Raw genomic sequence first — 17,215 nt, 5'->3', positions numbered from 1 at the left:
ACTCTCGAACGTTTCTGAACTGTAGGAAATCTTCTAAGGTCAATACCTTCATGCGTATTACTTTAGGACATAGTCTACATTGACTGGACTTTTCAATTCATCTCCATCCATATTAGTTAAAAACAAAGTTCCTCCAGAAAATTCCTTTTTTACAATATACGAGCCTTCATAATTTGGACTCCACTTTCCTCGATAATCTTTTTGTTGAGAGGGAAGTATCCTTTTCAATATTAGATCTCCTTCTCAGAAGTACTTTTTTATCATATGCACGCATTCATCTTCTTTGATAAAGTTGTCCATGACTTAAAGCTGTTAACCGTTTTTCTTCCACAAAGTTCAATTGTTCGTACGGAGCACGTATCCATTCAACTTCTTACAATTTAGTTTCCATAAGAACCCTTAATGATGGTATCTCCACTTCTAACGGAAGAACAACCTCAATACCGTAAACTAAGGAGAATAGTGTTGCCCCTCTTGAAGTATGGATTGATGTGCAATACCCATGTAATGATAATATCATAGATCAAAGAGGAAGATGCACCAGTAATGATAATATCTTCGACGTAAACAAGAAGAGCAAAAAAGTTATCACCAGATCCTTTTACAAACATAAAATAATCCGACTTAGTTTACCTAAAACCAAGGAGTAATAAAGCATGTGAAAACTTGTCAAACCACGGACGAGATTCTTGTTTGAGTCCATAAATTGACTTATAAAGTCGACAAACTAAATGCTCCCCCTTAGGGAAAACCTTATCATACTTATATCCTAAAGGCAAATCTATATACACCTCCTCAAACAAATCCCCATGTAAAAAAAAGCATTATTAACATCCAATTGTACTAAGGGCCAATTATATGAAATAGCAAGATGAAGTAAGATCTTGACCGTAACTAATTTAGCAACAGGTGAGAAACTTTCAATATAATCAAGGCATTCTTGCTTAATGAAACCCTTAGCTACAAACCTCGCTTTATAACGCTCAATAGATCCATTAGAATGATGTTTGATCTTGTAAAATCATTTCCATCCAATTGAATAGTGGCCGGAAGGCAAAAGCACTGTGAACCAAGTATTATTAGCTTCCATGGCATCCCATCCAGCACGCATTGCATCCCACCAATGAGAGTGAGGAACTGCTTGATAGTAAAAGGTTTGTTCATAATGGGTTGAAACATGCAACACAAAATGACAATACCCAGATGACAAGGAAGCATATGACAAATAATTTTGCAATGGATATCTCAAAGAAGTAGAAGGTAATGGAGAATACTGGAGAGGGCTGTAATGATAATCTTGAAGATATGATGGTTTTTGAACAGTACGAGAGGACTATCAGGGAGCAAGTAAATGCCAAATTTTCAATGTTAGTAATAGGAAAAACTGAATAGTCAGTAGCAGTAGAAGAATCAACATTACTATTATTTTGCTCGGCAGAATGATGAAAATCAGCATAAATACCGTCAGAAACCAAGGCATGAAGAGAACCAACAGATATATCATCACATAAATCAGTATGTAAAGCATCAGAAGACAATTCAGAGGGCAGACCATCATTAACCTCAAAAGAAGAATAAGCAGTGGTCATGGGCAATCCAAAATAACCAAAAGATTTTGACAAGATAATGTATGGAAAAGGATCAACAACAACATTTTCTAGAGAAATATTGTGAAATGGAAAAATATACTCATGAAAAATAACATCCCGTGAAATGAAAATTTGTCCGTTCTCAATATCATAAAGGTGATACCCTTTAATGCCAGGAGGATAACCAAGAAAAATATAGGCAATTGCCTATGGATGAAACTTAGAATGTTGTGTGGTCAATGTGGATGCAACATAGAGACAATCAAATACGTGTAGATAAGAATAATCAACAAGATGTTCGTGTAAGCGTTCAAAAGGGGCATGTCATTCCAAGATAGGAGAAGGACTACAATTAATTATAAAAGAGGTAGTGAGAACATATTCTCCCCAAAATTTAATGGGTACCCGAGACTGAAAATACAAGGACCTAGCCACATTCAATAACTGCTAACGTTTTCTTTCCACTACAGAATTTTGTTCCGGTCGACCCACACAAGAATATTGATGAATGATCCCTTTAGCATGAAAAAATCAGTAAAGGCTAATTCTGGTTAATGTCTTTGCCAAATTGAGTTTTAACCAGTTGAAAAGAAACAATGAACAATAGATAAAACATCAGATTTATGGCGTATCAGATATATCAAAGTATAACACAGAAAATCATCCACAATAGTGGGAAAATATCGAAATCTAGCATGAGGATGAACTTGATAAGGTCCCCAAATATCACAATGTACTAAATCAAATAAACTATTTACAATGTTCTTGTGAGCAACCAATAACAACTTCTTTTGTTTAGCTAGATGACATACTAAACAAGGATTAGCAATTGCAAACTGGTTGTACAGTTAACAAATGCTTATCTAATGGGTTTCAAAGCCTAGCATGCAAAGTATGAATGGAAGACATACTAAGATAGTACAAACTATATCAGAAGCACCAACAACAACATATAAACCTTTCCAAAGACTACCCTTGTCAATCGTCTTCAAGAGAAACTTGTCCTGGATAAGACAAGAGTCATCAACAAAACAAACCATTAGAGAAGAATCATGTGTTAAACCGCTGATAGAAATCAGATTGAGCCGGAATGTAGGAACGCGAAGCAACAGACTAGGTGTGATCGGTATATCACCAATAAAATCCACAAAAACACGAGATTGATTCGACAAAGTAACTGTTGCGCCTCAGCTTAATAGCTAGAGGTTAAGTGCAAGTCCACACTGTCACAAGTAATAATCTGGAAATATTCCAAGTTCGTCTCCACAGGGACTAGTTTTCTTTTAAAATTAATTTCGCAAATTGTTGGAATGAGCAATTAGGTTTGTGATAAAAATTGGTGAGATTGGTTGAACACGAAAAACACACGAAAATAATAGAATTTAAAAGGCCAACCCCCTACTACTGTTTAGTTCTAAAATGATGAATTACACCTACCAAATGTGCCCGTAATTACACTCAATTTATGCAAACTGGTTCAACTCCTATTCCATACCGCTTTTGGTTTGTTTAGAAACTTAGGCTAGTGTTTACATATGTCTATGCAACTCTAGAATCCTAAATAAATCAAGTGCCAACTTACGTTTAACGGGTAAGAGAGCCTATGTCTAGGATCTTGTTTTAGTTCTTATTTCTAAGTAACTTCCCGTTTTATCTTGATGAGATCCGTTTGACTCTAACATTCTCAGAATTAAATTCAAACTAGTGTGATTTAAACAAGTGACCAACAAGAAAATCAACTAGATAAATTGTATCAATCAAGATAAGCAAAGAGAGCGTAATACGTCGTGCTCACTGATAGATGTAATTTATAGTGATAAGAACTAAACATTCGTAGGAAGGTTGAAGAAACAATTTAGGGAGTGAAATAAACCACAAAACAAGAGAAGGTAACAAAGTGATGCATTTTCATTAAAATAGAAAGGGAAGTACAAACTTAGAACAAACAGAATTGAAATAAAATAAATAAAAAATAATTTTAAAAATAATAAAGGAAGAACAAAACTTAAAACTGGAATTCAAACTTAGAAGTTAAAGTTGACAAGAATTAGAAAGAAAAAGCAAACAAATGATGTTTGGAGGCTCCTTTTATAGGACATGGATGTAACAAGTATTTAAGAAATTACCACTATTTGTAGAGATTTTAGGAGTCAAACTGAATCTTGGACCAAAAAGTTGTTATTCCCGTTTTGACAATCTATGGCGCACTGCGAAGCTGGAAGTTCCAAAACAATTGGCTAGTGCATCCTTTCTGATAATTTGGAAATACTTGCGTGCCTGACGCATTGCAGTCATCAATTTCTAATTTTCCTCACAAAATAAACAAATTTTCATCAATTAGCCTCTATTTGCTTCTAACTACTTGTCTAAGTCCTTAATAAGGAAATATGCACATTTTCCAGTCCTTAATAACGAAATATGCACATTTTCCATGAATTATAAGCATTAACATACATTTTTCATCATAATTAACCCCCAACCAAGCATGAAAACTACTCTTTTTTAGCCTTTAAGCAAGTCTTATCAGAAACCCCGAAACTGATTTTAAAGAAATAAACAATGCTCGAGAAAAGCATATATGGGCAGATGCTCCTGAATCAATTATCCATTAACCAAAAGAATGTTGAGAGGATAAATCATAGGAGCATATACCTACAACGTATGAGGAAAAGAATCAGGATGCTCCAAGGTCCGAATAGTGTCACTCTTAACATTAGAAAGTTGAGTTGCAACAAACTCAATAGTCCTTGGCATTGTTCAGTATTAAGTCCAGCCAAAGAATCAGGAAGAGTGGTAGACGTGGTGGAAGTTTTTGAAGATGTGGTCGTCGGAGAATTACTAACGCTTGAGGAAGGATTTCCTGGAGGATCTCCATGAAGCTTATAGCATCGATCAACTGTATGCCCTACAATGTCATAATGAGTACAAACGGACTTCTCCTTTTTCTTGTACTAAGAAGATGAGGAAGAGGAGCATGAACCATAAGTATGGGAAGAATTTTTCGCCAGAAGTGCTGTGGCATTAGCAAATGAAGGAGACGAAATCACATGTTGTAAACTTCTTGAGACCCATCAAAAAACACGACATACTCCATTTGAAAGTATTCAACTGTAGCTTTAACACCACCTCTTGAACGTTTGCCGCAGGTGCAAAAAAGGCAGTAAGAAGCCAATTTGGTCCAGAGACTCTTCAATCAGGTGAAGTATGCACTAATATTCACTAACAGATAACTGATCTTGAACAAAATTTGATAAATCGCGCCTAAGCTGAAAAATTCGTGGTCGATTTTGGCATTGGAAGCGTTCTTTAAGATCCAACCATATTTCTTGTGCGATCTTAGTGAACAAAACACCAGCAGAGATTTCTTTGGAAAGAGAGTTAAAAATCCAAGATATCGCCACATAACAAACGATCCAGGAACTCAACGTGTCATCCGTAGGTCACAAAAGAGTTCCATCGACGAAGCCAATCTTGCTCTTCACCGTGAGTGCAATAGTCATGGATCGACTCCATGAAGTATAGTTCTCATCTGTGAGCAAATCAGAAACCAGAACGAGGCTGGTGTTGTCAGAATGATGAAGAAAATACGGATTCGCATGTGGCACTAGAGAAGACTGGTTCAAAGAAGAGATAAGCTCGTAGTGGGAGTGGGATTTACTGGATCTTGAGGTGCATCATCAGGCATGGCAAGTGAAAATTGAAGAAACTGATTCAAGAATGGCAAAGTAACCAAAAAAGAGGAAAAGATTGAAATAACCCTCGTAAATTCTCAATAGTGCTCGGATACCATATTCAACTTTGAGAGTAGGTTAAATCTTGCACAATTTCATTAAATGAAGCTAAGGTTGGAAGTCGTGGTTACAAGAGGTTACAAGAGAGATCTAAACAAACTAATATACAAGAGTAATCTAAACAGACTAACTAAAAGCTAATACTCCTCATAGATTCTGTAGTCCCTTATGAAAGATTAGATTATGAGTTAACATATATACATTCTTTTCAAGAAAGAAAACATATCTATGCTATTTTCTGTCGATTTTTTGCTTCTTTACCTGTGAAGTAGCCTTTTGATTCTCTTTTTGTAATTCACTGCCTTGGATTTTGCTACCTCTGTCATTTCTTTTGTATTCTTCTCCTATATTGGAAAAGATACATAGTTAGTCGACCTTTAAACGTTTGGACTCACATGGTATAATACTACCTCTTATCAGTATCTAATAATATAGTTTCTTCTTCTTTGCTTTTCCTTTTCCCAATCACTCCGACTGCCAAGTAATTTTTAGCTTCACCTTGTTCTTTACCCTACCTTGACCTTCACCATTTCTACAAAGAATTAAAACCTTTTTTTTTTTTTTTTGAGAAATGTAATTTTCAAACAAAATACCTTATAGTTGTATATTACCCTATACAAGAATCTTTGTTATACATAAAAATGTTTTTAGTACAACAAGTGGGAGTGAGGATTCAAACTCACAGCCTTTTGGTAGAAAATAAGTGTCTTAATCTATGTTTCAAAAATGTCTGACTCATACGTCGATATGTTGATGGATTTTTCACCCTTGTCATCGACTGTCAGACATTTTTTTTTTTCGGTGTGGTGATTCTCAAAATATGGATTTGTGCATTTATCAAACAAAAACATTGTAGATATTGTTGTGGGATTGAATCTTTTTTTTAAGATATTTTGGTGCATTGTTAATTTTTTTTTCAAATTTTGTTGCCGTGATTCTCTCGTTCATGCAACTAAATTTAATTTAGTATTTGATTTTATAATAAATAAATAAATATATATATATATATATATATTAATTATTAAAAAAATATAATCCGGACGGGTTTGGGGCATGAATTTCCTATTTTTCGTGTAGGGACCCGATGGGAGTTTCTGTCATCCCTAATGTAGAGACACGAAATACAAATTTAGACAGATGAAAATAAACTTTATAAATTTTGGAGAGAAAAAGAAAATTAGTGAAAGAAAATTTAAATACAAAACGAGATAAATTTTAAAGAACAAATTAAAATTGAGAGGAAAATATATGTTAAACAAAAATGAAATTAGAAAGAAAAAAAAATTAGAAAGAAAAAGAACAATTATAGTGAGAAAAAGTTTAAAGATAAAAAAAATATTCGAAATATACTTTTAGAGAAAATAAATAAATAGAAAGATAAATAAAAAAATTATAGAGACAGATAATTAAACGAGAAAATAAGATATAATTTTCAAAGGAAAAATAGATTAAGAAGAAAAAAGAGTTTTAAAAAACGAAATTGTAGAGAGAAAAAATTCGAGAAAATATTAATTTTTTAGAGAGAGAAATGAGGGTTGATCTGTTCGAAAAAAAAATAAAGGATTAAAATTTTGGAGAAAGAAATAATAATAAATATTTAAAATATAAAAATTTTAGTGAGAGAAAAATAAATTTTGCAAAGAGAAATTTATGATGAAAAAATTTTAGAGTGAGAGAATTTTGTTAGAAATAAATACGATAAAGAAAAAAAAGAGTTGAATATTAAAAGAAAAATTAGATTTTGAAAAACGGAAATAAGTTTATGATTTTTATTTATTTTTTTAAATTTACATAGAATTTTCAAATGATTTTTAAAAATTAAAAACAAATTAGTTATAAATACCCCTATTTTTAGAAAACTAAAAACAAAAAGCCAAAAACCAAAAATAAATTGGTTATCAAATGACCCTTAATAACATTTTGATTTATCTTTTAAAAAAATGTTCTATTAAGAAAAGTAAGCAAATATATCGTAATTCAAAAAAAACTTTTACATTATACCCTTTTAAAAAAAAACGTTCACATTATAACGGCAAGGCACGACAAATATTTATAAATATTAAGTTAACTTATATAATAGTATTAAATTCATAAAAGTAATTAATAAATAAGTGTTGATATGAATTTTGTTTAAGTTGATTGATTCCTATGTTTCAAAAAAAAAAATTGATTGATTCCCCTCCTCAAACTTATATAATGTTACTAAGAAATATATTATTTAAATATATATAAATATTACGCAAATATTTTATTAGTAACATAATTTGTTTCTAAGAAATCATATGGCATGCTTTATCCAATTAAAGCAAATAAATAGTATGAACCTTTTATAATGAAATAATATATTAATAATTACGTGATCGAATATTGAATAGCTAGGATATGTACCTTAGTAGTACAATAAATTTCTCCCTATTAGATTTTGAGGTCAATGGACCAAATATCATATTATATCTAAAGTTCGAAATGTCGACATCGATGAAGATGTTGAGGTTCAGATTTTACGTAACTAAAGATTGTATTGGATTATAAATTATCAATAAAACATAATCCAACAACATTGAACTTTAGTTTACTAATTCAATTAACTTCTATTAGTTTTCATAATTGTATTTCGACGTTTTCATCGCGACAACATTTCCACAAGTATATTACTTATATATTTAGATATGGTAGTTAAAAATGATCAATTATAGACTAATTAAACTAAAATTAAAATATTATTTACTAACTAAAAAACTTTGCATCTAAATCCACAATGTTCGGGAATACAAAAGAGAGCATTTGAAAACACCGAAGAACATCAAGGATCTAGAAGTTGAAGCAAATAGTATTTTAATTCATATCATTGAAGTCGATTAAAGAAAGTACTTTTAGGGGGAAAAAATAGAAAGTATTAGTGAGGATTTCTTCTGATTACAATCTGATGCGTTTCTGAAAAGTATCTTTCAATACATTGCAGGGAGGAATGCAACTAGATGAATGTTTCTTATGATATTAAACTAGTTAATTGCATGTTAAGCTTTCGAGTTTCTTCGAGCCGATAAAATTGACAAGTACATACTTGAGCTTCGAGTCGTTTGCATCACTTTAGGGTTTGGAGGTAGAAGAACCTCTTCGTTTACATTTTAGGTTATGTGTTTCATATTTTTCTATTCATTTGTAATGGCAGGCAGACACAGCTTTGGGTATACAAAAGAAGCCATTTTCTTTATATAATATTACAATACATTATATTTTCTCTACTCATAAGGCTCTAGCTTGATGGGTTAGTATTTCTATGTCTAATTATATTTTTATTAATCCTTATTATATATTCTTTAAGATTTTTTTTATCATCATTTTTAAATAACAGTTTTAAAAATGACTTTGTTGCTTGGGAGTTAGAGCTCAGCTCCCCTATACCTAAAGGCACCACAACAGAGATTTTGCTATAAAAATGGGTTGGAAAACAAATCAGTAGGACTCCCTTGATTTTGCTAGTTGATAATTATCCCGTGGTCATTCTTCAAAACTGAGAGTTAATTGGCTATCTACGTGGTAACCTTGCATCTCTGGAAGTGTGGAGTGGTGTTCTTTTTAGACTTCAATGAGAAAGATGAGTCAGCCAAATATGAAGGTGGGAAACGGTGACATTTTTTGATACTTAAAGGTTGAGAGAATGGAAGGTTTCTCTGTCTTAAACAAATTTGAAAGCAAAAATTTGTTAGGTTTATTATTTTAAGGCTTTCTATGTAGTTTTGTCGAATTGAAGATTTACTGAAGAACCAAAGGAAACGCTTCTGAGAGAATTATTAATCCATCTTAAATTACTTCATAGTGCAACAAAAATGTTTTGATTGTCCAGCTAGTGAAGTACCTTAGAAATTAGCTTGCCCTCCCTCCCTTCTTCTGGTAGAAGGGAGCTGGGAATGAAATCAAGTAATTCCAACTTACACTATGAGGTTTTTTTTAACATTCCGACATGTTTTATGGAAATCAATCAAACTCCAAGGGAGTCTTAGGTGGGGTAGCACTTTCTTATGACGGGTGGTCAAGTGATTATGTGAAACTTGCTTCAAGTAACTCGAGCAAAATTAGAATTCGCGGACAATGTTCGATCACGGGTCTAGCCTCAGCTCATATTTTAGCAGAACATGGTTTATAAAATATAAGTAGAAAAGAACATTTGAAAACATTTTTAAAGAGATAGTTGTAGACAGAAACGAAAACAAGAAAGAAGAAACTTGTTTAGGTTATTTCCAAAATTTCTATACAATTTTGAAAATGTTCCCAAAAAAAAGAAACAAGAAACCTAGTTGTTGCATGATGTTTAGATTTCTTAAGAAAAATTGAAAACAGAAAACGGAAAGGTTATTAAACGGGCCTTATATTCTAAGTCAAATTTGCAATGACTGGTTCAACATTAGACACAGCAGGAGTTGCTCACTTGCAAAACTCTATACAAATAGTAACAAAACTAAATACATGGCATTGAAAGGATAGTTGGGCATAGTTTGGGTATGTGATCATAGGCAAACACTCCTAGACGAGCATGCACGAGATACTTAGCTTCTAGAACAAAAAATGCACCGGGTAAGGTGAGAGCGTGGACATCAACGCTTGGGTTTTAAGGATATTAAGTGTTCTAATAAAGTTGGGTTTTAAGGATATTAAGTGTTCTAATAAAGTACTTCTTGCGAAGCACTCTCGAAGAATTATCAATGATCTTGAACCTCTTCTTGCTAAAATCCTTAAAAGCCAAATACTTTCCTAATATTGATAATCTTATACTTCGAGAAGCGTTCTCCGGGAAGCGAGTTGGTTTTGAAGGGGGCTGGCTAAATGGAGAATTGGAAGGGGCTATACGGACAAGTGGATTCTAGGGGCCAACGCGTTCAAGGTTTTTCTTTTATCTCCTATCAATTGTACGGTTGGCGGGTCTATTAAAGAACAAAGAACCTGGACAGTTGGTTTGTTCATCTAACTTCTATTCCACAGGTAAAAAGCATGCAGATGACTGTCAAGTGGTCACAAAATGCTATAACAAGAAAGTCTCAGAGAATACAGAAGCAAAATTTAATGTGGGAATTTGTGTGATTGCTATCTCCAACTTATTAGTTTATGATGTCTTGAAAACTGGGTACCTGAAATTAGGTTAGAGTTCAAAGTGTAGCGATGCACTCGATTTCAACCTTAGCATCCAAAGGCAATGCTGCAACCTGAAATGTTGACCGAGCTGGAGCAGGGGACAGAAAGTCTGCATAAAAATTAGCAAACAAAACCAATGTGAAAACCATGTCAACTTCAGCTTGAAGTCACTAAAAATGAAGTTAATGTCATCAATCTGAGGAAATCACAGATTTTTTAGTTGAAGAATACATTCTTATCTCAAGAGAATATATCAAAGCAATATGGATAGAATCATAGAATCATCAATTCATCGTGATTTCAATTACCCTTCAGTAAATAGAACATCCACTTTTCATCAACTGACCCGCAACAATTGGATCAAAAGAAAACCATGAACCAATATATCAAAGTATCGAAGTAACCACCATGTGGGTAATTTCACACAGCCAGAAAAATAGGTAAAAAGAAAAGTTCATCTTATTCTCCAAGTAGAATCATATACAAATTCATCGAAGATGCAAATTTTAAATTTACTAAAATAACTATACTCTAGAAACTAAAGTTGAACTGTAATGGGCACAGAGGGTGATCATAAAGGCATATCTAAGCTAAATGCTCAGCATCCGATAACTGAGAGATTAGAGATTCAGTTTAAGTTTAACAAAACTTACATTTAGCATAAATCTCGTTTACTTTCTTGAAATCCTTCAGATCAGCCAACCTGCAAGAAATAATTGTGAATAAATAACTGAATCAGTGGAAAAACGTAGGGCTGCTTGGTTATGTTCTGAAAGATCTTTTTCAATACTTTTAGAACAATCCATTATTGAAAATGGGTCTAGGTAAATATCTGATAGACCTAGGGTGATGAACGTTTACTATAGGAGGAAGAGACACGCGGGTATAGCAGAGAAAAAGTAAGAATTCTGTTAGAGGGGAGGGACCAGTGTACGGGTAAGAAAGGGTATTTTGGGCATGCTGTTAAGGTATATACTCCTTGTAGAGAGGTAGGTGTTTTATCTTTTCAGGCTATTGTCTGTAGGAATGTTTGGGAGAGATCAGGGAGCTCTCCAATTCTCCCTAGACCCTTGTAATCCCTCTAATCATAAATAATAAAAAGGAGTTTCTATCAATATCGTCTAAGAATTGTTCTCTCATAAAGATGACATATTTCTTAGAATAGAATCCTATTTTTGTCCATAACTTTTGATACTCATTCTTCAAGTCTCTGAATTTTAAACATTCTAGTCCCTACACTCTTCTATAAACGTATTTTTCATTCATATCATTGATTTTCAATTAATTATTTAACAAAAGTCTTCATCCATTTTGATCCTCAAAAAATAACTTATTACATCTACTTTCAAATACTACTTGTTCACATGGACGTCTACTCATCAAGTAAATTATCAAAAGATATACTTTGTCAAGCTTCCATAAAGTGATTTATGCAAAAATAATTATAAAGACTAAAATGACTTTTAATATAAAGTGTAAGAGGCTAAAACAAAAGGTTGATAAATATGGAAGTAAAATACAATAAACATGAAATTTTTTAGACTAAAATCGGACCTAGACCTTTTTTTTTTTTTTTTTTGATATGAAACAAATATTTCATTGATGGTATGAAATATACAAAAGGCCACATGGGCAATTATAAGAGAGCTTTCCAACTTGTAATAAGATCATTTAGAGAATAGCTACTAAAAATTGGGAAATATGACCTAGACCTTTAGAATAACTAAATTTGTTCTTCATTCCAAAATTATGAGATTGTAAATAGTGCTTGTTGGGTCAAACAATCTTAACTTTTATCAGCCACTCAAATGTTGTTCCTAAAAGTAGACAATACCATGAAACCATTTTTTAGAACAACTACCAAACAACTCCCTACTCTTCAAATATTAAGATCATAAAGCAAAGAGGCCAAATTTTCATACATAATGGTCGTCTTAACCACTGAAGCATAGCTAGCACCTCCAGCTTTCAATATTTCACCCATATTTTTGAGGACCTGCAATATTTCATTAACTTAGAAGTTTTGATATTCAGCTCAAAATTTTGATCTACAAGGACAAGGATATACCTGCTCAGTTTGGCCTTCAACATCATCTGAGACAAATTTCCCTGTCTGCATTCAAACATGAGGACACACATTATGTTAGACATCATGACAACATGCACACGCACACAAAGAGAAACCCACTTCATCCTTCTTCTTTTTTTTCCTTTTTACAATATCAATTACAAATCAAGATTGTGAGATTTATACTGGAGGCACTAATGTCTAACCCTAATCCCTCGAGCAATGTTTAGGTTGAATCAACACGTAAGCACAATCAAATAAAAGGGAATAACAATCATAAAGTGATGAAGCTACCTCAGGATTTAGACCTAGGACACCAGACACAAAGAGAAGGTTGTTGGCTTTGATAGCCTGAGAATATGGCCCTAATGCTGCTGGAGCCTTGTCAGTCTGAACAGCTTCCTTGATACCTGCCACAAAAGACGTTGACATTAAGTGGTGGTTATGCGTCTGTTTTGAAACATTCAGCACACGACAACAATCAGGGAAGGAAAACTATCCAAAAAGAGATACTAACAGCCTGTATATCTCCAAAACACTTGGAGGCAATTGAATAAGTGTTGTCTATTTGAATTTACTTAATGCCTATTTAGATTTTGATGGGAACCGAAAAGGCCTATTGATGAAAATTCATTTAACGAAATAAAATCAGCAAGAACAAGTCTACTAACTCTTAGAGAGGTCAGATGCTCTCTTCGTTGGAAGGAAATTCTAAGCCAAAAACACAAAATAATCTGATACACATGCAAGGCTCCAAGCCCACGTCAAATACGCTGATCCCTATGTGGCCTATTCCCATTCTAGCACATTACAATCAGGGAAGGACAAGTATACAGCACTCCGCATACTCTCTCATAACCGCTGTCCTACACCTTGTCCCCTTTATTCCCGACATTATCCAACATCCTCCTTGTATACGTATGGTGCACTGAAAGTCTTGGTTGCCCATCAGATTTTTGTTTATTTATTATTATGAAGAACTAATTTTGTACGAGTAAGTTGAACTGACTAATAATATTGTGTTCAATACATATCTTCATATCACATTTAGAAATTAATTAGTTTTTAGTTAAAAATGGATGATCAAAATTAAAATTTTAAATCAAGTACATAATTCTAACTCAAAATTATTTTGGTGATTTAGGATGTGAATGCCCAAGTTTATACCCGCTGCCTGCACCATACCATTCTAGAGTGTTAACGATGAGGTTTCTAATTTTAAGATGAAAAGAACTGAATTAGCTGCACATTTCGTACAAATTACAATGTTTCCCGATATTACAGTTTTCTTGCACAGAAAGGGGAAAGAATACCAATAATCTATTATTTCACCACCAAGCGTTAAATCTAATCCCAAAGAAAGGCCAGATATCAGAGCTTTAATAACTTGTCAGTAGAAACTCAAATCAAACCATACAAAATCCGTCCAAGGACAATAGAAAAAGGTAATTAACAATCCGATTTCTCTGAGATAGCAGCGAAAATTCTCTCAGCAGCTGAACAGAAAACGAAAAGAAAAAAAAAAAAAAAGGAGAGAAGAAAGGGCGTACAAGTATCCGCGGAAATGCCAAGGGATGCGAACGGCATTTGGCGCTTGGAAGCAGGGGAAGTTGATGAAGATCGCCACAAGGTGGTGCCGGCGACGGAAGCGCAACCGACGCCGACGGCTAGCGGGGTCTTGGAGCGGAGCGCAGTGACGTCGAACGCCGGCATGTGGAAGGTCCGAGCCGCACACCAAGCCATCTGTGTCGCTTTCGTTCTGCTTCTGGCTGTTCGCACTGAGCCCCTCGCTGTGTTTATGTTTTGGTAATTAGCAAAAACGTCTCATTTAAATTACAATTTGAGAAGAGAACCATAAAAGAAGCTTGGATTTTTTTTTTCTATTATTTTTTTCTTTTTGTCCTTTGGCGATTTTAACAGAGAAAAAACCTTCTTTCCTTCTTTTTATCATGTCCCAGATAATCTCATCATCTTTATCAGCAGTGGACAACAACCTAGGTAAAATGAGATACACTTCTGGTTCTTTGAGAGGTTCAGTGTCCATTTTGTCCCTATAGTTTCCAAATGTGCATTTTTAGTCTCTGAAATTTAAAAAATAGTTTAAAATGATTCCTGAATAATGGAAAAATAACATGATATTGTTAATTTGTGATTTTTATACGAGGTGTCACTTTTTTATAAATTTTATGTTATTATAATATTAGGTGGGTTTTTTTTTTATTATGTAGCTTGTTTTTCTTTTTTCCGTTTCTCTCTCTTCCAACACTTCTTCTCCTTCCCCTTCATCTTCCTTTATCTACCATTTTCTTCATTTCTCTCTCTTCCTTCACTCCTCTCCTTTCCTCGAAAATTGATTTAAATAATCTTCAAAAGTTTATGGAATGCTCAAATGACCCACTCCTTCAAAATGTGCCCAAATGACCCACTTGAATATTTAATTAAATTTAAAATGAAACAAAATTACAGTACTACCACTTAGTTCAAAAAGTCAAACTGTTCGCTCCTCTTTCTCTCCGTTTTTGCTCCCCTTTTCTTGGCAATTCGTTTTGAAACAAAGTGAAAGAAATGGATTTAATCTTCAAGGTAAATTTCATTTTTTTCAATTTTTCCATTGTTCCGTCGATTTGAATGGTTAGGGCTTCGTTTTTTGTGGGTTGAGGAGTTAAATGACTTTTTTTCCGTCGATATTTTCATATGTTTAGATGAACGAATACATGAATGTTAATGTATCTATTTTGGTATTTTTCCGTCGATTTCGTTGTTCGATTTTACTCTTTTTTTCGTTTCATGTTATTTGTTGATTTTTCCTTAGTTATTGTACTGTTAAAATTAAGGTATGTGGAAGGTTACGTTGATAGTAATTCAGTTGTGTGGTGGGAGGTTGAAGAAGAAGAAGGAACATCACTCTTGTTGAACCTCTGTTATTTTTCTCGGGTTCGACCTCGGGCGAGGTTAAGCACGAGGTAATTGAAGGGGCTCAACCACGAGGTAACATCAGGCTCAACCTCGAATTTACCTCGAGGTTCAGCCTCTTCCGAATACCTCGGGCTCAACCTCGCTCGAGGTCGAACTCGAGAAAAATAACAGAGAGCACAAACTCTCGAGCGACTTTCAAATTTAAATCCTCGCTCGAGGTTTCTAAGCATCTAGAAAAGTCCTCGGTCTCAACCTCGGGTGAGACCGCGCTCGAGAAATTTTTCAGAGGCCTAGAACCTCGACCAAGATTTGAAATTTCTTCCAAACATCGCTCCAGGTTTAGTGTCTTTCAATTACCTCAGGCTCAACTTCGCCCGAGGTCGTTCCTGAGAATTTTGACACAAAATTAATAAACCTTGAGCGAAAGAACAAATTTCTTCAACCTCGCTCGAGGTCCATCTCACTTCGCCCGAGTTCGCCCTTCTTCTTTAACCTCCCACCACAAATATTTCAAATAAACCTCGCATCCTCACACACAGAGACTAGAGACCTCAAAATTGACATAATAATGTACTAAAAAATTAAGAACAAGGAACACACAAACAATAATCAGTTTTCCTATTTTTCAAAACATGAAATACACGAGAAATAAAACTTAAATCGATGCAATGTAATTCGTGTATTCGTTCACCCAAACACCGGAAAAACAAAACATTTAATTCCTCAACAACGATGAAAATCGAAGCCCTAACATTCAAATCAATGGAAAAGAACAAAAATTAACAGAGAAGGAGATGGAACGAAAGCGATTTCGAACGGAGAAGACGATGGAACAGAAGCGATTTTGAATGGAGAAGGAGAAGAGAAAGAGACGTCCAATAAATAGTTTGATTTTTAAAAAGAGGGATAATAGTGTAATTTCATTTCCTTTTAAATTCAATTAAATATTAAAGTGGGTTACCTAACCACATTTTGGAAGGGAAATTTGAATTTATGACCCCTCCAATAACTGAAACTGGATAAATGATCTCATTTTTAAAAAACCTAATTTGTGACCCCTCCACCCCTTATTTATGATCCCTTAAATATTTTATTCATGGGAAAAGACCAATTTACCCTCATTGTTAATAAATGTGCATTTATGATTTCCACCTAACCATTTCACCAAACTGTAAACCCATATTTTACATATGTTTGAACTTGTTAATATTTTAGATTATATATAACTCACAGATCACGTTTTCAAAATCCGCTCAACTACGTACGTGTTTGATCTTTCTTTGTCCCCACACTATCCAAAATCATTGTCCCCACAATTTCACTTGAGGTATGTTACCTTTACACAAACTTTTGTACTCTATAATTGTTGAACTTTTTTGAAATATTTTCCCATTACTAGGTTTAACTACTAGATTTGGCTGTTGAAAAAAAAAATCAGATTGTTGCAATTACTTCAATCCCAGATCTATACCTTGTCCGGGATTGAATGTAAACAATCCCGGTGCATCACGTATCGGGACTGTCTCGGATGTATCTCGGACCAGTCTTGGTCCAAGACATGTCCTGGACTAATCTCGAAGCATATTTAGTCCGGGACATGTCTTGGACCAGTCTTGCTTCGAGATTTGTCCGGGACATGTCTCGGACCAAGACTGGTCCAAGATTCATCCAAGACATTTTTTTTTATTTCTTAATTTTTAATATTTTATTTTTGAATGATC

The 17,215-nt window shown here is 33.9% G+C and overlaps 1 protein-coding gene and 1 long non-coding RNA gene across 3 annotated transcripts; both read right to left on the bottom strand.

Annotated features, from left to right (window-relative positions):
• Positions 1-536: 536 nt before the first annotated feature.
• LOC111019031 (uncharacterized) lies at positions 537-5,635 on the bottom strand. 2 transcript variants are annotated; one of them, XR_002602486.2, is made up of 3 exons: positions 4,242-5,622; positions 3,716-3,890; positions 537-2,593 (listed from the first exon to the last, which is right to left on the bottom strand). It is a non-coding gene; the product is annotated as an uncharacterized LOC111019031 (long non-coding RNA). The 2 variants fall into 2 exon arrangements; XR_015788438.1 differs by having other exon boundaries at positions 537-3,890; positions 4,242-5,635.
• A 4,698-nt stretch (positions 5,636-10,333) lies between these two features.
• LOC111019006 (endoribonuclease L-PSP family protein) lies at positions 10,334-14,418 on the bottom strand. The gene is made up of 6 exons (XM_088119236.1): positions 14,129-14,418; positions 12,873-12,988; positions 12,579-12,623; positions 12,433-12,506; positions 11,164-11,213; positions 10,334-10,619 (listed from the first exon to the last, which is right to left on the bottom strand). The coding sequence occupies exons 1-6, from the start codon at positions 14,319-14,321 to the stop codon at positions 10,525-10,527; spliced, it is 573 nt and encodes a 190-aa protein (XP_087975362.1). The 5' UTR covers positions 14,322-14,418; the 3' UTR covers positions 10,334-10,524.
• Between the last annotated feature and the right edge of the window lie 2,797 nt (positions 14,419-17,215).

Source organism: Momordica charantia, assembly GCF_013281855.1.
Source record: "Momordica charantia cultivar OHB3-1 chromosome 10 unlocalized genomic scaffold, Mcharantia_2.0 BLBB01000010.1, whole genome shotgun sequence".
NCBI classification, from domain to species: Eukaryota; Viridiplantae; Streptophyta; class Magnoliopsida; order Cucurbitales; family Cucurbitaceae; genus Momordica; species Momordica charantia.
The sequence above is the reverse complement of the archived record's forward strand: the minus strand, read 5'-3'. Positions and strand labels throughout refer to the sequence as shown.

Excerpts from the sequence above, each read along its gene's own strand:
- LOC111019006 (XM_088119236.1), bottom strand. The coding sequence starts at position 14,321 with ATGGCTTGGTGTGCGGCTCGGACCTTCCACATGCCGGCGTTCGACGTC. Across the intron at positions 12,624-12,872 it reads TCCTAGGTCTAAATCCTGAG|ACAGGGAAATTTGTCTCAGA; the intron begins GTAGCTTCATCA and ends GTTTGAATGCAG. Across the intron at positions 10,620-11,163 it reads AAACGAGATTTATGCTAAAT|ACTTTCTGTCCCCTGCTCCA; the intron begins GTAAGTTTTGTT and ends ATTTTTATGCAG.